This window comes from Rhopalosiphum padi, chromosome 3 (genome assembly GCF_020882245.1).
Source record: "Rhopalosiphum padi isolate XX-2018 chromosome 3, ASM2088224v1, whole genome shotgun sequence".
NCBI classification, from domain to species: domain Eukaryota; kingdom Metazoa; phylum Arthropoda; class Insecta; order Hemiptera; family Aphididae; genus Rhopalosiphum; species Rhopalosiphum padi.
This window is the reverse complement of record NC_083599.1, coordinates 53,320,995-53,345,482: the sequence shown is the minus strand read 5'-3', so window position 1 is coordinate 53,345,482 and position 24,488 is coordinate 53,320,995. Positions and strand designations below refer to the sequence as shown.

Genomic DNA, 24,488 nt, shown 5'->3' with positions numbered 1-24,488 from the left:
ACCGACAAAGCCCAATAACTTAGTAAAGTTATGTCTTACTAATTAATGGTATAAAATTGATTTATTAATCAGAGAAAGCTAAAAATTCTATTCAGGCTATTTCTTATAATGTTTTTTACAAACTATAATATAGAAAACCTTGACAGTAAAATTACTTAACCTATAATAAGATTTTTTTTACTTATAGTGAAAAATTAAAAACTGAGTTAAGCATAATATTAAATTTAATTCTACAGTATATTATGATTATTACAATACATTTATTTTGTTGAAAAATTATACTTATTTATATTTATTATACTTAATTATACTTAATTAAAACAAATCACTTAAATATTTTCATAAAAAAAAAAGTGGGCGTTTGCAAGTAAACGCGGACGAAGTGAATTAACTACCTTTGTAGGTGATAGGAGCTTTAATCGTAGGGTGTGCATAAAAAATAAAATCATACAAAATCAAGTTGTATTCAAGTGAAAAAAAAATATTTTTTATTTAAAATATTTAAATTTCATTTCATTATAAAACATTTTTTAATTTTTCTCTATTATTGTATATTTATTTTTTTAGTTCCAATTTATTTTGATTGAGACAATTTAATCAGAATAACAATTTAAATTGGCTTATGATGGCAGAAATAAAAGATATATGTTTGTGATTCTACCTACATATCGAAATCCTAGCATCAACCATTAAAACCTAACTTTATCTTACAATGATCTCGGGATTTGTCTGTAACATATTATATAACATTATATAACAAGGTAATAATAGAAGTCTTTTCTTCGTCAACTTTATCGTTTTCGGCATCAAACATCGTAGATTCGTCGAACACGGCAAACATATTTATAAATAATAATAATAGTATTACTCTACACGGACTATACGTAATATCATAGCTGCAGTTCATCAAAAATATATTTTTCCAAAAATAAATTCATTCGAGCGTATGCCACGTCCCGTTCGCGAACCCTATGATATATATATATATATATGCGCATTTTTAACATGATTGCATGACAATTCTACCCACAATATATACAAATATCACACATAATTTACACTACCTATATTATATTATACAGGATGACTGACTCTTTTTATCGCGAACCGGGCAATACCTCGAGAAACGCAAGTGATCAATAAAAAATGTAATTAAAATACTTGGTTGATTCCTAGCGTTTCTTTACATATTTACCGGTTCGCCGGAAAACGTTCATCCTGTATGATATGCATAATGTCATACACAAAACCTCCCACCTAGTTGTTTACAACTTTTATTATTGTTGTTGCTGTTATTTTAGTCGTCACTGATGAGTAAACCGTGCAAATAAATGATACCTATTGAACACATGCATAATCGTTTCTATCTTTAGGTTCAGTAAATCCGTGAAAAGGAGTGATCATTCGGGGACCGACGATAAGAACGAGGGTCAATGGTGAGTCTATATGTAGCACGGGTGACGGTATCAGGGTTCGTAAACACAGTTAGTTGCATTCGTACATATTGCATAAATCGGTGTCCGATCGGAATTTTCTTATTTTGTCTTGTCTTGTGAATTTGTTTTGTATCGCCTCACTAATATATGTATAACACACTCACTGTCACTATAATATATAGTATATATCATACTATGTATACATATAATATAATATTATATGCATTTCGTAAACTAATGCCTATTTAAATCATTTACTATTTACTGTACCTATATACACTATCACCAAAAATATGTTTTGTACATATTATAAAAGGTGAATATTTTAAAGTTTAAAACTGATTTTTTCAAAAAGTATTAATTTTTGTGAAAAAAACATATTCTTTTACTATTTTTATCATCAATATTTAAATATATTTTTTTTTTTTAATGACAACGTACATACATTTTTAATTTCATATTCCAAACCAGAATATTTTTTTGAAAATTTAAATTTATAAAAATAACATTTTGAATGAATAGATAATTAATTTATTTATAATAATAATTTATAACGAGTGAAGTGTAGTGGCACGTCATGCAGATATACGCCGCAAAATCGGTTTACTACTTTACTCGTCTAAATGTTTAATAGGTACTTTAACTCATCGTTTAACATTCAATTGAAATTTGGAAAAAACGTGTATCGGAATATGAATTAAAAATGTATGCTTTCATTCAGCAATTAACAAATTAATGATTTGCAATTATTATAATACTAAAAAATGATTTTTTTATTTGTCAAAATGTAAAAATTATATTTTCAAAAACGGTAATACCTTTCGAGAATATGAGTTTTTAACTTTAAAATTCACACTATATTACACTAAAATATCATCATAATATACCTGTACTTAAGTGTGTGTGCAATGCGATATCATTTCTCTAAGACGAAACATCATACATATTATAGTATATTATAATAAATACGTATATCTTCTGTTCGGTCGATTTATGTTTCACTCGTTTTAGAGTACTTTTTTTATTAATAAACCTACTACGGCAAGTACTATACATTTTCTCAAATTAAATTTTTTATAATCATAATTAATTCATCACATTTCATCATCATAATGGTTGCTTAATGAATTCTTAAAGAGCGATACCCATTTTCGATCAAGTATATAAGTATATATGATATACATTATGATATCATAATATGAATTCTTTTATATTTATTTGTTCGACGTTCAATTGAAATAAACACGAACAACTTACGGATAACCCCCGTTTAAGAACTAATTCAAAACATTTGACCTATGAAATTCCATTAATAATTCTTTTGAGCAATATAGAAAATAATCGCATTGTACAAGTACGAGTATATTATGTATAATACAATATAATATTATAATCGCTAAACCACGCGCAACGCATTGTTGTTGTATTACTGTTAAAGATCGCATGAGGTTATGGACTAATCAACCCGACACTAATACCAGCTAATAATCATTGTCCGCGTCCAATGCAATATGTAAATTGCGTATTTCGGTACATTTAGTGTACTTCGTATATTAAATTATCGAGAATGACTAACATCTGCCTCTAGCTGTGCCAACACCTAACCACGACGAGTACAATAGACTCTAATAATACCTAATATCTTAACCTGACACATTTTTACAATGATATTATGTTATCGTCATTAGATTTACATATAATGACATTAGACGTCTAATTTTTTATATTAATATTTGGTCGTGAGTATTGAATATTATATAGTATTATTATGTGCATGAACTAAACAATAATAATATTTTACAGTCAAATCGGCTCTTCCGACAGAAACAGCCTGATCTATACTCATACTCCGCGCGTTAGCTAAAATTATGTCGCACAACTCACTGGAGAAAATTTTCAAAAAAAATGTATTTTTATATTTTGTATTTCCTTAAAATCATGACACCTAATGCATTATACTTCTTACAATAGTATAATATTATGTGCTTTCTTATACAAATTTACTCGAAAAATGCAATGAATTAAAAACAAATATGATAAAATAAGTTGTTTATAGACATATCTTACTCCTTATATAGTAGGAGTATTCATTTAAGTTACAAATACTTATTTTGAAAGCTTGTAATCAAAAACGCAGTAAGTAAAAACTTTATTTATTTATTTTATAATATAATAATTATAACATAATATTTTATACATATATAATATATTTAATGTACATTGATTTTTATAATTTACAAACTGTTGTAAATATTATATTACTTATAAGGGCTAATCTAATATTCCAAACCTTTAGTACCTTCTACAATATTAATTGGATATTTTTCGATGATTTACGTTTTAATTTTTAAAACATTGCCTATTGTTTTTGTTGAAAAATATTTCAAACTTACTGCATATTCGCCTAAATGTGCTATTAGAATTTTTAATATGACTTAACCTCATTTTGAAATGGTTTTGGACTTTGATAATTCAGCTTAAAAGGGCAGTTCTATTATAAGTGTGATATTTTCACACTGTGGACGGAGCTAAAATCAAATTTCGTTGAGCCCATCTGTCCATTTGCATTACATCACCTGCTGCTATTCATTTTAATAATATTATCATTTTCGCATGCGCTGCTCACGGTGTACAGTGTACCCGTATACTCAATGTAATCCTGTGTGCGAAATCAAATTAACGCATATTATTATGCACATCTGGACGTCAGATTAGCCGGTCTGGTTGCATTATTATTATTATAAATTACGCATAAATGGACCTATGTAGTAATTTCCTAGGTGCATGTGTGTGTGTGTGTGTGTGTGTGTGTGTGTGTGTGACAGAAACGTATTTACCGGATTGGAGAGAGAGAACACCACAACCTCACTACCACATGTATTAATAAGCTATATCCCTATATTAACAGTATTATATACATTTGTTGACATAGTTTAAATTATTTAAAATAATACATATTATAATATTTTTTTTAGTTTTTAATCAACATTTAAAGCAAACAAATAAAAAATAAATTTTTAACTTACTTCTCATTAGTACTGATCCATTTCACTACCCCCTCCCCCACCAAAAAATTAACGTTATATTTATTATTATAAACGACATGATGAAATCGTTGTAAGGTATAGCTCATAGAAGAGCTTAGTCATCGTTGTCCACATATAGTATGCACTGTATATTAAAGTATAATATTAGATAGATTATTTAAATATATCATATTAATATGTAGGTATACTTCCGTTTCACGTGTGATAAGTAATTGCAGATTTACGTTTTGTTTATTTTTCGACGAACACTCGTAGCACATTTTCCCACCGTTTTTGATTATCTGTTTTCAGCCACACCGACACGTCTGACAAGATGGACTACTTCTACGCCATTTGAGGATCTTCTGCCGACAAAACAATTGAATTGAGGAAGTCTGTAATAATTTATTTCAAATTATACGACGATAAGTGTGAAATTTGAAAATAAACCAACCATAGCTATGCCTAGATAGATATATTATTTTTATGTGTATTTAAGATAATATATGTTAGAGTTACTAGAGTTTAAATGTATATAGACGATAAAAAGTCACAGTAAATGCTGTAAGTCCAATGAAAGTTTCATCTAGCTGTAGCGTCCTTTATTATAAAATCATCCTTTGTCAAAAAACAAAAATTGAAAACTAATGTATATAATTATGTCTAATATAATACACATAGTGGTATAAAGAAAAAATGCGTTAATTTGCCAGTCATTTAAATTTGATAATTTAATAACGAAAAAATATAACTCAAAGAAAGCTTACTCATTTTCAGTCATGTAAAATGTGATGCAATAAAATCAGATAAAAATATGATATATAATATGATGATAAAAGATAATAAGCATAAAACCTAGTCTGACAAAAAAACTCAACTCTATTTTATCTAGTGAATGAACTAAACTAACATACCCAAAAAACAGCTCCTTGTATATCACAAGAACCAAAGTTTTCCATACAATCGTTCAGAAAATTAAGTACTATAGATGTTGTGAATAAATCTTTAAATTGTTTTGCACGCACAACGAGCTCAATCATTAAAATAAATTCAAAAGTGAAAGACAAGACCGTACCTATTCTATCTCGCATGGAGAACAATAAAGTCTTGTCTTATTAACGATTCAGGAGGCTTGAAATCTTAAAAACTCCAAAAATAGTAAACATTGACTGTTCTGGAAATTACGATTAAATACTCGATCGAGGTTAAATATTCGATGCTAAAATGATACCAAGATCTCGAGGTTAAATTAAACAAACAAAAAAATGAAACACACAAAATTAAGATTTTCAATGCTAAATAATACAATGTTTTTTATAATAAAATCTAATTTATTTATTTTTTATTATTATTATTACAGTGGTTAAGGTTTTTACTTTTAAAATCCTGTTATAAATTATTTTAATCTATAGTTTAAAATATTCGATAAATCTCCTTAAACAATTTTAATTCACAATAACTTTAACATCGTACACACGTTATGAAAGAAAAATGGTATGAATTTCTCAAATAAAACTTTATTAATTAAATATTATTGTAATATAGTTTTAATTATCGTTTTTAGCATGGCAAAATAGATTATTATTAACACAGTGTTTAGACACATATACCCTACTTTAATATTTCTTCACTTCGTCTACATCTTACTTCTCAATTGAAAGACATTTTAATATTATTAGTTAGGAAAAACAACCGATCAAACTACGACACAGGCCGAGTGTGAAGAAGACGCAACTATGATCGCTTTGCATTATGTGTGATGATAATGTTTATAATTTTTTCATAGTTTTAGCCTACCTGCTAGGAATACATATTTTGGTAGTGAAAAATCTTTTTCGATATTTGTTTTTTAATTATCATGACGAATTCAGATAAGTCAATATAAATTAAATACCAAGACCATATTAAAAATTATCTCAGTTCAATTTTTACATTGTGTAAACAATTAAGAAAAAAAAGTACGAAAGTCTCCGTTATAATAGATATTATGTTATTTTAGAATATTTTTATGAAGTATAATTTAAATATTTTGACACACATAATTATTCATTATCTATATTATAATCTATTCTAAAAGAATATATTTAGAAATACATTTAACGTTTATTACAAAAAAAAGAGACCGAGTTCTATGCGTATGTGCACTACTACTACTCGTAGGATACACAATACTACCGTTATTATTTGTAATACGTACAATATACGTAAAAATAGAGAGAGAGAAATACAGTGAGAGAGAAAGAAGGTTAAAAGAGAAACGATTACTTTTGGGTCTGAAATTTACGAAATGGGTCGCGGACAGAATCATTAATCGTTGGTTATTTTTACGCGAGTCAAAGTAATTCGTGGGGAAAGAGAATAATACTAATTAGGGAACTGAGCGATAAACTCAGTAATAAAAAACAAAATAAAGTTTCCTCCTCGGTTTTGGCTGAAAGAAAAACAGAAGAAAAGAAAAAAAACTTTAATTAAAACAATATTTAACGTCGTTACGGTGTCAAAACAAAAACCATCAGATCCGGCAAGGACACTCCAGTACTCCACTGTTGTTTGTTTACAATAAAAATATAGCAGTGCTCGAATATATATTATACGGTGTATAACGTATATACCTCAACCGAAACAATGGTTAATACAATATACAATAAAAAGAGAGAATAAGAATTCAAAATGATCGGTCGTGATTGGTGCAGTTCCAGTTGAGTAACATCCAGGTGACCAATTAATTATGTGTCTATAAACAATTCATACAAAACAATTGTTCTGGTCTATATAAATAAAAGTGTATCTTTGGTTTCGATATGAACATGATCAGAGAACAATTTCATATCAATTGAAGAAAAATAAAAGTATAGTGACATTCACGAATATTTAAAATGACTACCTAGCTATATAGCACAGATACCATTATTTGATTTTTATAAAACCTAAGTATAAAAACATAGCTTTATTTAAAAATAAAATTATTTGAAAATAAAATTAAAGAACAATTTTTGAAGATGAAATATAAATTATCTTGTTTTTGTAGGAAAATAGCCCTTCAATTTTTAACTACGAGTATCTCCAGTTTTTCATATATGATCAGGACTAAAAGTATGGTATAATATTATAGTCAAGCATCCATTCATCCAGCTAATAATGCTCCAATATTCCATTCATATCTATTTTTTATGGAAATTTGTCGTTTTACGACATTCTAAAACAGAAATGCAAGAACACGATGCGTTTATCGATTGTCCTCAATTCCGGATGGAGCTTGTTGTGCATCTATCATCACCTTGTGATTTCTGGAAAAAATTGGATCTAGTTAGAACTACTTATTATAAGTAGAAAACATTAATCACTTAAAAAATATAAAACAAATAAATTCATAGATTGTACTTATAGATATTAATTAATTTTTCATGTTTATAATTTAAAAAATAAGTAAATAAAATATTTAACCAAAAATAATCAACTATAGGTAATTATCATTTTCTATACACATTACACAATATATTATCTTTTTTAACTTTTCGAATAATTTTAAGTGATTTATATCACGTATTCACACACATAATTGTACAACAATAATGTAAAAATTGTACACAAATATGTTATTAAATTATTTTATTAACAATAATTCAGGATATAATATTAAAATAATTAATAAAATAATATGTATACATTCGATATTTTTGCTAAAAATAATTTTAACTTACTGCAGTATTACTAATAGTAATTTATATTTAAATAATTAAATTATAACATATCCTTATAGAAATAAAGGTCCGATACATTGAGTTGTCTAAACTAAGAATCGTTTTTCATATGCAATCTATCAAAATTTTACACGTTTATTACAGAGAGCTACTCATGACGAAATACACTTGAAATCTACACAATTATACATCAGAACGACGGAATTACCCTTATATTTTCGTTTTATTAACGTTAGGTGATTCGAATAGTTTGTAGGAATTCGATAAATTTTCCCCATCCATTGTTCACGCATTGTTAGGAAATAATTTTGTTTCACATTTCGACTTTGCTATACTACCATATAAACGTTATTTTCATTTTCGGTAGAATTTATTCCGGCGTTGCCTTTGTTAAATTCGAAAACGGACTTCGGCACGCTATTTAAAGATGAGATCTTCTCTGGTCGTAGTTCAGATGGGTGGGAAATTGTGAATAGTTTTCGATAAATCGTAGACGATTACGGATTAGACCACTACGGACTCACTCGATAATTTCCTACAACGACCCAGACCAATACGATGAACATTTTGTAATCCTGTTTTACGGTTTATATATTTCAAACGGCTCCGTCGATGCAGAAAATTCACAATAACTCTATGCGACGACATTGAAAACGGTCCGATCATTTAGATTTCGTATTACCGGCCTTCATAGAACGGACAAGTAGACGTCGTTTTCGTCGTCGTCGTGCGAGGATTTCAGGTTTAAACCTAGTTGAAAAATGGAAAACGAGGGTATAAAATTGTCCAGTTAAGTGGGTCGTGAAAAGAATAGGCGAATGGACAACCCACCAGGCTTACAAATCAGCACGACAATTTGACCGATAGCCGTCGTACAGGATGTTTCTTTTCTTGTTTAAAACCTCCACGTCAACCGATTGGAATTCGATCTTACTTTCTTATTTATTTATTTATTTATTTAAAATATAATATGAGTGTACGTATAGTTACACGCGATATTCGCGTACAATTAAATTACTTTATACGCTGTACGGTCGTCCGCAGAGAGCGGTTTTGCGTGTCGCCGCAGACTGATACAGTATTTTAAATATTTTTATCTGGCCGGATGATTCAAAACTATTTTAAATCGATTTTTAATTTCTCTTTCCTAGACATTTCAGGGGGTAAAAAGCTTCAATATCAACAGTTATTCCGTAAATACTCCCCTAGTATTCTAGGCTTATATATATTTATCCCAATTATTTTTTAATGATAGTTGTTTATTCTCGTGCAATAATATTTACTATAAAAGGGCTATATTATTATTGTTATAATATAATCATAGATATTCATATTTTAATCATACAACAACATAATTAAAATGGTTTGCTTGAATTAACGGCTCGGATTAATGTAACATATTGTTCAATTAATTATTTTATTCACGTAATTAGTTAGAAAAACAAATGAATTTATTTTCTCGGTAATTAGTATGACAACGTATAGCTGCTAAAAAAAAAAAAAATACGGCGAATAACGCGATCACAATCACTAGTCAGGAAATGAAATTATAAAAATTCTGAATTTATGAATGTATTATACATAGTTATATATATTAAATGTAGGTATTTCCTTTGGAATATATTATTATTTCATCCCTGAGGAATGGCAAAAAATGATAACTATTACTGCAAAGAGACTATAGTATTAATAAAAAAATTATATTTTCCTCCGGCAACGGAATCATATTATATTAAGGTGACAAGAAGTTTCCCCGTGTAAATAATTCTCTACAGTAAGAGTATTAAACAATAAATAGATTTTTTTTTTTAACGTGAAACGTACACTTTTGTTCATAAGTATTTTTCCTAACTTATATTAATATCACTTATATTGTCATATTATTACAGTCATTGAAAACATTTTTTCCGTAAGTAAAAGTAACGATACGTTGAAGGACAAAATATCATTGTTTTACAATTGAATAGTATAATTTATGTGTATAACGATTTTTTAAAGTTCTTAGTAAAAGTCACTCTAACCACATTAAAATTATAAACTAAAAATAAATAAATGTACATAATATTCAGTATTATTGATTTAATACAAACAAAATTTAATAAAATTAGGTACCTAACTAATTGCTGTGTTTTAGATTCTGAACGGAGTAATGAATGTATTAATTTTACAATGTGTGTTTATTTATTTTTTTTTTTTATTGTTGTGTCTGTCATTACGTTTTGGAGTAGTAATAATGCTTCGATTTTTGACTTCAGCCCATCTTTGAAAAGTAAAATTCATCTAGTTGGTACTTTGGGGGGTCAAAATGTCCAATAGTTTTCACAAGCGTCGGGAAAAACCCTGAAAAAATAACGGAAAAAACGGAAATTTTTACGCATAAACACTTTTTGACAAAATCGGTTTTTTGATTTTACTGTAACTCAAAAACGAATCATTGTAAATACTTGAAATTTTCACCAAATGTTTATATTATGGTTATCTATTTACGATTAAATTTTCAAAATATTTTGACCTATTTTAAGCTACTTATAGACAATTGAAATTTTCGACTTTTCTAAGTTTTTTTCTTAAAATGCCAATAAAAAAAATTTGGCTGCCCAAAAAATATTTAAAATTTAATACAAAGTTTATTATAAGTTGTACTTATCGTAATAAAAAAAAATCAAAAATCGTTAGTCACATTTTTTGTTTATAAGCATTTAAAGTTCAAATATTTACGAAATATATTAAAATCGCGAAAATTTGCAAGGAATTTTGAAGTTGAAAATTCATAAAATTTTTGTGATTTATACCTATGATTAAAAAACCTAATACAAGGTTATCCATAAGTTTTTCTTCAAGTAAGTGTAAAAAAAAATTCCAGCATCAATATAGAAAAAATTTTATAAGCGTATGAAATTAAATTTTTTACAAAATCGCGTAAAATAACGATTTATTACAATTTAAATTAAGTTAATAATATAATATATCCTACTAATTATCATTGACTGATAAATCATCTCCGTTCAGAATCATTTTTTGCATACAATGATACCTTTCATTGCATTCAAATTTAACACATCCATAATAGTGACCTACTCTCCATCTCTATTATACAGCAAAGCGATACCCACTTGCCCACTTTTTTTAGTTTGAAGAAACAAATTCTGCATTTACTATATTGTTTGGGAATTGAACAATAATATAGTATTATTATAGTTCTATTTTCTATATTTTCATTGTATCCTATAGGTAATAAATTTAATTAAATTTAAGTAGCTGGTATCAGATTATCTCAATAACTTTCATTCTTATCTATATTTTTAATTAAAATTTTGGTACATTTTTACTGCGTTCAAAGAGCCAAGTATTATTATTATCTATAGTGATTTTTTGTTTACTTAAAATCAAAGTAAATAAAATTTATTTTCGTGTTTCTTCAAAATTTCAAATAAATTGTTATTCAATTATATTTATACGGATAATTTATCTAAATATTTTAAAAGTTACATTATTAATTTTCGTCAAGTAGTTTTAAAAGTTTAAATGTGTTGTCGGAAGATGGGTAGAGAGGTAAATAGTTTTAGTAGATAGACTGGTATGTATGAAGACATCAGAGATGACGTGACATTGCGATCTTACAGTATACATTTGAAATTCTATATTCCAATATAGCACAGTATTTTTAGAGTATTTCGATGTTTAAAAAATGAATTTCAAATGAATTGTTAATTAGTTAAATTATTTTTAAGTAATTAATTTATAAGTATTTCAAAATTTTAATGACTGAATTAATGTAAAAACAAAAATTTAAAAACGCTAATATTTCTCGAAAACATTATTGTTTACTTTTAATAAAAGCTGCTGGTACCTATATATTATAGAATTTTGTCAATCTATAATTTTATATTAAAATATGTTTTATTTTTAATGATTAAAATTAATATGACGTGCTTTATTTACGACATACGTATTGTTATAAAATTATAAAATTGTAGTTCTTTTCATCTTATAATAATGTAGAGAATACAACGTAAGAGTATCAACTCTAATTGCTATTATCGTGTAAATTATTAATACTTAATTTAATTATATTGATATTAAATTAATAAATAATAAATAATTTTCTTTCAAATCTACGTTAAATAATAAATATACTTATAATAAAATGGCAATTAATTAATAATACATGCTTAAAAAAATAAATATTCATTCATATGTATAACTCTTGAAAGATCAAATAATAAAATATTTTTTTTAATTTTGTATATATACACATATAAAATTACATACATATGTAATTTTTTGTTAAATTATTATTATTATTATAGTATAATGTATTGTCTACATTCACTGATATTATTATTTTTGTTATATTAAACTATTCATTGGCTACTTTTATATTCAAAATAAAAATATTAATTTAATTTGAATTTGAATAACGTTGAATAACTTAACCAAGTTAACATAAACATAATTAACATTAATTTTTCATTTATTTTTTCCCCATCATTCATCAACTCAGTTAAAAAATATCATTAACTTGCCCATCCTCGTGTAATATTATGACCACACGTTTATACGACTACTGGCCATGCGGTTTATTGCCGTAACTGTATTTGATGGTTTAGTAGCGTATGATATCATATGATAATATGGCAGTTGATGATATGTTGGGTGGCAGTGAAAAAACGAGGGCAAAGTGTCACGAAAACTTTCTCCCGAGTTGTCACAAACACTTGTTGCTTACACCAACGTGTTTTGACCTTAAATATTATCTTTTTCTTCTTTAACTTCTATTAAAACGTATGTGGGCCATTTAGATCCTTCACCGCTAATATTATCCCTCTCCATTATTCTACGTAAGATGCCGCCATGTTGATGTCGAGTGTGACATATTTTATTCTTGTCACATCTCTTCTTCATGTCAACCTACTTCTAGCGCGATCTACCTAAAATGAGTTTAAAAACTGTTAGCTAAATCCCATTGTTTACCGGCTTTATATTCAGTGAATTGATTAATGTTAGTTTTTTTATTATTTTTGTTATTCGCATCTTTCCATCCATTTTATTCCAGTGCATAATGCTACCCTTATGTTATAGTATAATGGTGAAAATGATTAAGTCTTAAAGTCTATTTTTGTGCCATGACAATTGAAGTAGTTAATAACAGTATTTAACCAACACGATCCATATAACATTCAATATTATATTAATCTATAATATCCCGTAATATACGCGAGTTTTGTATTGAAATCTTAAGTCTAACAACATTTGTGTTCACGGCTTTCGGCTGATATGTAAAAATCTGTCATACATAATATCAGCATTGATGCTGAGTTATTTATCTGTTTGAAAATTTTTCAATTTTTTAATTTCTTAGCATTAATTTCGCATATAAACGTATAAAGATCGTGAATACCAAAATCGGATATAAAAAAATTCTTTTAGACAATTTAAATAAATTAAATTATACATTTCCTGAAATGTAGGAACACTTCCGCGATTAAATGGTTGTCTTTACAACCAACACAAAAAGTTGCAATAATTGTTTCCTATCAGAACGACAATTAACAATTTAAAATAAAATAACTTAAGGCAGTTAATGTGTTGTCTTAATAGATTTTTTTCTACGGTAAACACGGTTTGAAGTAATAGCAATCAAAAACCCAAAAACTTTAACGTGGCCATGATTAAGATTAGCAATCAAGTTTATAAACAATTATCCAGCTATACTTTTAAAAGGTCAATTACGTTTTTCTAAGTTTTTTCTTAACAGAATTCAGAATTAAAGACAACCAAGAAAAAAATTAATAGGTACAATCAAGCGTGGATTTTACCATTAATCGTTTTTCGAATCAGATAATTTTTGTCGTCTCATGACTCAATGTCTTAGTACACCATTGAAATTCTGTAGAACCATGAATAGTATTTTATTCTTACAAATATCTTCATGAATTATTATAATGACGAATAAACTCAAGTAAATAATTTCAAAATATGTTGGTCCATATGATAGCATTTATAACAATTCACTGCACGATCACATTTCTCATTAACCTTACAACTCTCTCACATCGACCCAATAAAAGCGCATTGAGATTAAATTTATAAGACCGTGGTGGTCCATTGTTTGCGCGTCAATATTGGACACAGTGGGTAGTTCGTGGGTGTTTCAATCCCACACATGGCGTTTTTTTTTCATCCAATTATCGCTACATTTTGCTAGACTATCTTCAGCTCTTCGTGACCTGAATAAAGGCTAACTTTATAGGATAGACGGATACATAGGCTCAAAACCAAAATAAACTAATATCTCAAAACATTAAATTGTTCATTTGAAAAATTTCAAACGTCAAACTGTAATCTTCTTTCATGATAAATGATTTTTAATGATTGTAAAATTTAACAATTAACAAAAAGATTAAATCTTAAGATAATGTGTTGATCTAGCAAATCATTAACAAATCAAAAACATTATTCTAATCTAAAGAAATTCCCGTTAAGGACCAAACATTTTTACAAATAAAATCTTTTGATTGTTAATATATTTTTCGGTACGACAATAGTTGTGAGATGATGTAAAAGTCAATATAATATATTATGACACTATACTACTAATTATTGCATTTTTTGTGAACAATAATTAATTTAATACTGTTTAAAAGTTCTTGAACAAATATAGTTTAGATTACTATTAAATAACAAATTTCTAAATTGTATTGATTGCACCTTTAAGTTCTGGATAACTTTTTAAATTACGATTTTATCTTTAGCATCTCTAACCTAACCTGTGGTGTCTACCGAGACAAGTTAGGTAGGTACCAATACTATTTATTATAACATTTATAGTAAATAGTATACATGTATACATACAGGAATATTTAATGTTCCGGTATGTATCCAATGTAAACGCTTTCAACAGTCTTAACACGATAAACATAAATATTGATATTTTCCATAAAAAAAAATAAAAAGATTAATGTAGAAACTAAACGCTGTGTATATTGAAACAATAGGGACGCTTGATAGTTGTTTTTATATTATGTGCATAAGTAGCTTTTCGTGGAACAATAAAAAGTTGCACTTGCCATGTTGCTGGCTTTTAAAATGAATAAAGACCACGAATAACGCGCGTCATTGTTTCAACCAATATTTTAAACCGCATCAGTGTCATAATAATACATATAATATTTATGTTTATTTTATATTATATATTTTATGTGTTCTTCGTTGTTTTTTTTTTTTTTGTCACTGAAAGACCGGAATTATCGTCGTGATTTACGTAGTAACATATTCTTAAAACTTCGCCCAAAGTATTATTCCCCGTGCTGAATGTTTCCCGAAAGGTTATTATTGTTCATTCGGCAAAATATTCCATTTTTAGGCATACTATATAATGCATCAGCTGTGTATATTCAAAACGGAAACGGGAAATCGCATGCCATCTTTATTACACGTATTTTTGTTCAAATCATATCCAATCTCGAATAATGTCTTCGTACATTATCACGTATAATGAATAAATAAATATCTATATTATTCAATCCGAACAGCAAACGAACGAAACATAAATATTATTATAATAACAATTTATGGTAGGTACGCATAAGGTTAGGTAGTATCAACTTACAATTTGGTAAGGGTCGCACACAAAATCGATATATTATTATACAAAAACAAAAAATAACCACTGAAATAATGATGAAGTCTTCTGATAGAAGAAACACGAAAAATGTATGTAACATTTAGACTGGTGGCAAAGTTGCGTGATTCGAATTTCATAACCGAACATACGCACTCTCTAACGAAATATAAATATAAATATATAATATAATACTACCGAACCGAAAAAAAATTTATAAACAGCACGAGTCAACGGAATACGGAAATGTATAGGTACATCAAATATGATAATAACAGTTGGCTTGTTATTATTATATAGAATATATGAAACAACATCATTATGACGACAACATACAGTATACGCGGTATATTGAGATCGAAATTGAACACTATCGGTCTCAGACGGAATTTTTTTTTTTTTTTTTGAAAACGATACAGATGTTCTATTTTGGTGTATATAATATTATTCCTATCTAAGTTTTCTATACAACGATGTTCTCAATAACGCAAATCGAATAATAACAATAGTGATAATAAAAATAATATTAATACTATTCCGTAATATTTGTATTTTGTAATTTACCAAGGGCTTCAGATTCATATATAGGAACATCACGATCAAAAAAAAAAATGGGCATATTTTAAACCATTTTGGTTATGAACAACATTTACATAAATACGTTTTAATTAAATCCGATTAGGTAGATATTCATTATAAAATAATATATTTTATGCGGTGCGTTCTTTCCTGTCTGCAAACATTATACTTAAAATAATTATAAATAATTAACTATTAGTTAAAAATCTCATTGTTAATAATTATCAAATAACCAAAAATATTCTGCTAAGGAATATAAAATGTTATTATTGAAACAGCATAGAAACTTAGAAAAAAAAATTAAAACGATCGAAAGTTATAAAAATATAATTTTTGCTTTCAAAAAAGTAAAGATTTTTCGAAATTTATAAAAGAAATGTATATTTTTGGATTGTATATTTAAAATTACTTTAACTAAAAATAAACCTTAAGTATCTAAGTATGATATTTCCATCAGTATACTAACCATATTTTAATGTTTACAAGACAAAAAAAAAGTTCATACTTCTATAATATATACTTATAACGTCAACAATCTAGAGCAACTGTTAAACATAATAAATTGAGTAATTTGTTCTTTTCAAGAAAAAAACCACGATAATAACAGAATACTACATTATTGTTTTCACAACATTTTTAAATAAGTTTTTTTTTATGTATAACTATTAATTATGCATAACCCAAAAAACTTTTTTTAAATATTACGAAATGTTTTTGTTTGTTTTGGTATACATAGTTCGTTAGTTACATTTATCAGTTATTTCTATTACACTCTGTACAATATGAACACACTCCCGTAGTCGCGTGTAATATATATATATTATATGCATACACATTATACACACAAAGTGTGTTTCACTAAATTAATAACATAAAATATTTCAGCTGGACGACCATAGATTAAAATGGGTATTCATGAGGAAGATATAGAAACTAAAATACGCACTTTAGACGAATTATTACAGCTATCGTCATTTTGGCGTGCGTGCGCAATAAAACTTATATTGTCTATGGTCGGAACACATTATTTTTACCAAATTCTAATCGAATACGTATGTAGTTGCTCTGAATTTTCCTTAAAATACCAATTTCAATCTAAAGTTGTCCGGCAGAAATGTCTCGTGTTACCATTTAAGTAAAAAAAATATCAATGTGTTGTATAATAACGCAGTGTGTGTTACCGCGTTTTCACTTTTTTTTCTTCTGAGTAACCTACACAAATATCATGTAATATGTACATTAAAAAACGAGAAACACAATTTTCCACCCTTTTGCCTTATACGTACGTGTTATTATATTTCAAATGCCGTATATACAAGAGCATTTTCATATCTACACAACTACACAATAATATAAAATAATGTCCGTTGTAGTACCAGAAACGTAGCGCATAACAATACCATACTCGTAGATGATTACCATAATAGCATAACGTTTTCGGAACAGCTGTAACTTCGGACTCGCGGAGACGGTGTAATCATACGAATAAACTGCTCCAAAACGCCATTCCGAATACATTTCGAGCGTGTATACAGAAGACGTTTTTAATAATTTTGTTCGCTGCTCTGAAACGTTTTACCAGCAGGTGTTGTAATAATATTATAAACAACTTTCAATACCAACGAACGAAAAGCGTTTTACGAAAATGCTAAAACGCGAGAATCGAAATGTATAATACATTATACGCATACCTCGATCCCGGCTTTCACGGGTCGTCGATATAGGTTGACCGTCCTATTGGTCGTGGTGTAGGAATTTAAAATGTCGATTTGTATAAAATTATGATATACGTACATAATACACCCTCCAAAGGTGGTCAGGTGGTGTAAATACAGTAGTGTTACGAGATTTAAATTTGTGAGTTAACCTTGTGCAAACTATGTGGTCGACGGTTTAGATGATATTTTATTTACGCTATAACTTCAGGGTAATTGGCTATATTTGATAGTTATAGACATTTTATAGTATACTTTGTAGATAAATTATAGATTAGTGCGAAGCACTTTAAAGGTCGCTCAAATGCTATAAATATACCTCGTTGACATCGTTAATTGTTTATATAAGCACTATAGGCAAGTCCGTATAATACGAAAAACAATTAGTTAAAAACTTAAAAATATATCAACTACGAAAATGTCACTTATAATATATGTGGGTCACTAAAGAGGATCAATATTGTTATTGGTTGCCTGAGTGGTATATTTATACTATAATACACTTATTAAGTGTTACATTTAACCATATTAGTGTTTTACTTACAACATAATATTTAAGTATTAAGCACACTGCACACAGTGTACTACTTTTTTTTTATACTGAACTATACTTTTAAAAATATTCACAAGGTTCATATACATTGGAAATTATTCAAAAAATATTAATATTATCTATTACAATAATGTAAAATAAACATCGAAACATAATTTGAAACTTTATTATAATACATTAAGAGGCTCGGTGCTAAATTTAAAAATTGTCTTCGATGTATTAACGTTTAATGTTTTTGACACTGTTATTACTAGATTTTACAGCTACAATACATCATTATTAAATCAAAAGAAGATAATGGTTTAAAGATATTACGCTGCAGTTTTTAAATAATATATTTTGTATTTATTTACAGTTTAAAAAATGTTTATAAAATCCCTGTAATTATCTTGTAAACGAATATATCTATTTATAAATTTATTTATTTGGAACATCTTTAGTCACAAAGTTAAAGTTAAATAATTATAAAACTGCTCGTTTGAATTTTGAATTGGATAGGACAACATTTTCAAAAAAGTAATTGGCTAAGAGTGATTCTCATTTAAAAAATAGAAGTATTTTATTTAAAAATTGCAAAAATGCTCAGTAAATCAACCTGTTCTATTACCGAATACAAATTAGTTTATAGCAATAGCATTATTTTTTACTTGTCTCTCACAAAAAAAGCAATTTAAAAAATAATTTCTAACATGAGTGCATTGCTCGTCAAATCGCCATATTATATTATACTCAGAATTGTAGTTTATAATAATATGACAACAGTATAATCAAAGACAACTCTAAGCCTAGACGTTTCGAAACTCTTTGATGTGATAAATATATATTATATATATTATATGATTTTAATGTAAATCCCGGGGGCTGCTTTGTGTATTTAAACTTATATAATTGGTCTGAATGATAAAGTTTAGTTTTTAGCCCGCCGTACGAACAAATCAATTTCAATAATTAACAGCATAGTTCTTGTATATTATAACATATACAAGTCATATACCCAGGACAGAGATTTTCTCTGTAGCGCCCTGGGGTTACTTATTAGGTAAGTTGAGCACTAAATAGATTGACGTATTACCTACCCAATATATCTGCAACGTCCTACAAGGCTTACGATCATTTGCTGACATTGAAATGAGCTCAAGTTTGGGTTGAGAGTGTTGAGATTATTGTTTTCAATTAATACAGAATCGATTCAGGCATAAAAGTGAAAGAATAGTCTAAGCTACATCCAAATTGCATGAGTATCATATTGTTTATAATAAGAGCTATATAGCTTAAATAATAATATAAAATATACGCATTGTATTTTTACTTATTATAATTAAATTAATTTGTATGTTATGATCTTAAACTCAAAAAAATTAAATATATAATACAATTAAATATTTTAAAACAATTTTTATTAAGTATGATTACTGATTTTTCAATCAATTTTTACACTATTTTTTTATGTTTTTATATTATTTACAAACAAATAGATATCGAAACTTATAAAGTTATAACTTTAAAAAAATTAAGTAAAATTTCCCTTTATAATTTTAGACTGATATTAAATGTAGAATCTCATTATTTTTAATTTTATTTTGTATGCACAAAAAAATAAAACCATGATAATTAAAAATGTAATATTTATTATAATTATTTATATTATTCGTTTTTATTTCGTGCAGTTTAGACAGGCCTTTTTAAGACAAGATATGTAATATGGACATTGGACACTTGTGTTTTGTACTTACACAATTCAGATGCACTGGTAATTCAATCCGGTCCACGTGTCGAAATTCATTCTATTCACTTTCCGTGTCTCAAATCTAACCAAATAACAGATGGATTAAAATCTCGTTGGAATACTTCTGTTACACCCTTCAACTACCCAAACTTATTTACTGATTCATGATCCAAACTTTTTGTTGTTCAGGTCGCGCACGTTATACGGATAAAAATGTAATAATACTTATCGTATTTTACTTTCTTTCAAATTCTATTCTAGAGTCCGTGAAAAAGAGGCTGCTTTCTCGTGGGGATTGGTGTAAATTAACTCCATGACAAAAAGTTTTGATAGTAAGAACACAGTCAACTTTTAGTAACATTTATTAACCAAAACCCTTGGATTCCTTCATAGAGTACTGCTCTAACTGTCAGGACTGTAAACTCCGGCACAATTAAACTAAATAAAAAAATAATTTGCATTTCTAAATTAATATTAATAACACCAGAAAATAAATTAGCTTTTAAAACAAGTAGGTTACCTATTATACCTATTGTATTTTATCACTAATATGTACTTAGTATTAAACTATTATTATGCATATATAATTTCACAACTATTAAAATATTATGTTGCGTACTATACAATATCACCAATATTACAATTTTTTTTTTTAATTCCTACTGATCATTTCAAAACACAGAAACTGTAAACATTAATATACATTATTAATATTATTTATAACATTAACAATAATTCAATAAAAGCAAAGCACTACATACTAGTATGCAAAATAGGGTTAAGAACAAGTATAAAAAGTAGATGAAAATGTTTTCTTAGATGTTTCTAATAATATTTCTTTAGATAATATATTTAAATTGAATATAATAGAATTTTTTTTTCTATATTTTCAATTGCTCTGACCTGTCAGAATACATTAAATATTCCATTAAAATATATAAAACATATGTTGGAAAACAATTGAAAAATTCAAACATTTATATAATGTCCTTTTGAAAATGTAAACTCTTTGATGTACAAATCGATGTTCGTAATATTAGGAAACTAATGTTTCGGGAGTGCCATAAAATAAAAATAAATAATCATGTTTTTATATTTTATTTTCTGTACATACTTTATATAATAAATTACCTAATACATTCAGCTTTATAAGCAATTATTAAATTCGTATAATTATTATTACTAGATAAATATTTTAAACAAATAATCAGTAACTACACAACATATACTGGGTTTTCTTCTAGTATATTATATAATATAATATATTATTTACTGATTATTTGTTTAATATATCCGGTGATATTCTGATTAGTACTACATAATCAAAGTTCGTTCTGACGGACGAAATTATCTCTCACTGCATGTCGACCTAGTAAAAACGATAAACAATATTATGCGGTAATTTCATATTTGAAATGTTCGTTTACTGTCTTTCACTTTGGTAGAGCAGTAATTTATTATTTATGTACGTGTTTTTAGAAACATGCAATATAATATTATTGCATAATATTTTCATGACGTTAAAATTTTCACGAAACCGATTATAATTAGTAAAGCACGGAAAACCAAACGACGATGTTATTATCAGATAAAACGCGTGATAAAACGAAAAGTAATAAAATATATTAAGCGGGCCGGTTTATTTAAGCCTTGCTGCCCCTGCTATAATAAACTTGAAACAACCGACCGCCGATAATAATATTGTAGGTAATAAATAATAATTACTCTTCACGGTAAATACAGTTCCTTTTACGATTTTTATTTGCTAAAAGCATATGTGCAATGCCAGCAGCTGCACGAGCGTTAAAAACTAACCTATTAAAATATTAGTACCAAAACAGTTATTTGGTATGATATATTTTTACGACTTCTCTAATCGCATTACATACCATAGGTTATAGTAATTAGTACCACTTGTCTTCAATTATTTCAATGATGATTCGATTCTTCGAAATCGTATATCAACAAACTTCTATACTTATATATCATTTCTTCGTTAAAAAAAAATCACTCATATCAGTACAAAATGCACATATAATCTTGTGTAATATATCAATATCACGTGGTACGTACCATGTTCTGCAAAGTGTATAGAATAAAATAACTGACAAGTATGTAGTCTACTATGTAGTCTTACTATGAATCTACAATAACTTACGGACTCACGGATTATAAAACTTATTCACGTACGTCGAAACCGTAAAAGAGATAAAATTCGGTCGTTTAACAAATTTCAAACACGGGACTGATGTATGATGCAACTTTTATTAGACTTTCGATTTTTTTCTAAAACTATATAAATGTTCATTTTTTGTGTATTTGAATATATAACCCATCTTTATCGGTTTCATTCGTATTATTTGAACTATCGATTCAAGTTTAGAATTAATTTAATTGAGCAACTTTATACATCTAAATACTAGATATAATATATTCAATAGTCAAAATAATGTTTGCTACATCTATAACCCATTAGTCACTTCGTAGAAATATCAAAGACATCATGATATAATTAACACAGAGATGGCTCTATATTATGTTAGCGGTCAGTTATTTTACAGTCATATTATTTTTGGATTCATTTTCGTTAGTACCAAGACTGTTCAACTATTTTTTGAACATGTTTTGCATGACGTATAATATGATATAATATAAATATATGTTTTGCGTGCGAAGTTATGATAAACGTAAGTTATTTGCGTTTAATAATAATATAATCTTATTGTGTACATGAAACACCTCATAGTATACAAAAACATACCAAACATATTATTATCATGATTAAATATACAATATTAACGTATGAAATATGCGATATTCAAGACTCATATCTGAACCAAAGATAAGTCCTTAGTATTTAAATTAAAATCAAATACATATCCTTGTAGGCTCTAATTATTAATATTTCAATTTCATTACACACAAATATTTGATGATTAGGTTTGAGGAATAGATAGTACCTACTTGGGGGTAAGTATTGTGCAAACGGTTCATCTCCATGAGACGATAAGACAAGGAAAAAAATATAGTACTTATGTGCATGAAGCTTTTTTTAAACTTGCAATAAATTCACAGGTATTTCCGTCAAAAACCGCTTATTAGCAGGTACTCTCCACCACATATCAAAGTTTACATAACAAAGTTTATTGATAATTTATGATAAAAATATTATAATATATTATTGTATTATTATAAGCTATATCTTTGTAACGATTTAAATCTAAATCCACAATAATAATATGTCTTGTCCAAACAAAAAATCAATAAATTTATCGTAATTTTTTTTTTTCACAAATGAACTACAACACTATTCAAACTTTTGAAGAACTGCTTCGCACGAAAAAAAATATGTTAAGTAAGACCATTCTGAAAACTAGAACATTGTGCTATTAGATAAAGCGAAATAAAATTATAAAAAAAAAACACTCGAGCAAAGAGTATAATTATAGCCAACACTGTTTTTAATGAACAGTATTAATATAAGTATATTGTTCTGCGGTAGTTTTACAAGTCGATAACAACGGAATACAAAAACGTGCTTTGAAATCTATCGATAATAATTATAATAATAGCCAATAGACGTATACGTCTAACAAAGTTAGTGAAGCGCCCGAACATTTTAACGTCATCAGTATTACATCAAAGAAGAATTTCAAAGAACTTAATTATGATAATACAGCTATATAATACATTATAATATATATATATATTGTATATTATAATATTTTAACCGTTACCGCGACAAACACTTTGAAGAAACACCGCCGCCATAATGTATAATATAATATATATTACTAGTATAATACGATCTGTACAATTAATAAGGTTAAACGCTTAGTAAAACAAAAAACGAACGTTATTGTACGAAGTACGTACCCAACACTTTTGGTCGTCGTCCCACGCAACGCCCTCGAGTAGACTTTTATATTGAAAAAGAAACGCAAAAAAAAAAAATAACGAAATATTATGAAACTTTTAATATCAAAATGCGCCTTCAAAACTTGTTACAATATTAATATAATGTATATATATATATATATATATTATATCGCATTACGTTAAATCTAATTCGAATTCCTACATCAATGTCCTTGATTTCTGAGAGATGAGTAGGGTAAATCCGATCAC

General features: G+C 27.2%; 1 protein-coding gene across 4 annotated transcripts in view; it reads left to right on the top strand.

Annotated features, from left to right (window-relative positions):
• LOC132928071 (calcium/calmodulin-dependent protein kinase type 1) overlaps window positions 1–24,488 on the top strand; it is a 346,565-nt gene that overhangs the window by 259,331 nt on the left and 62,746 nt on the right. For 2 of the 4 annotated variants that reach the window (XM_060992635.1, XM_060992637.1), the window contains exon 3: window positions 1,374–1,436. The exons of the other annotated variants lie outside the window; for them this stretch is intronic. In XM_060992635.1, coding sequence (XP_060848618.1) covers window positions 1,374–1,436 — 63 coding nt within the window. The remainder of the gene's footprint in view (window positions 1–1,373; window positions 1,437–24,488) is intronic. 4 annotated transcript variants of the gene reach the window in all.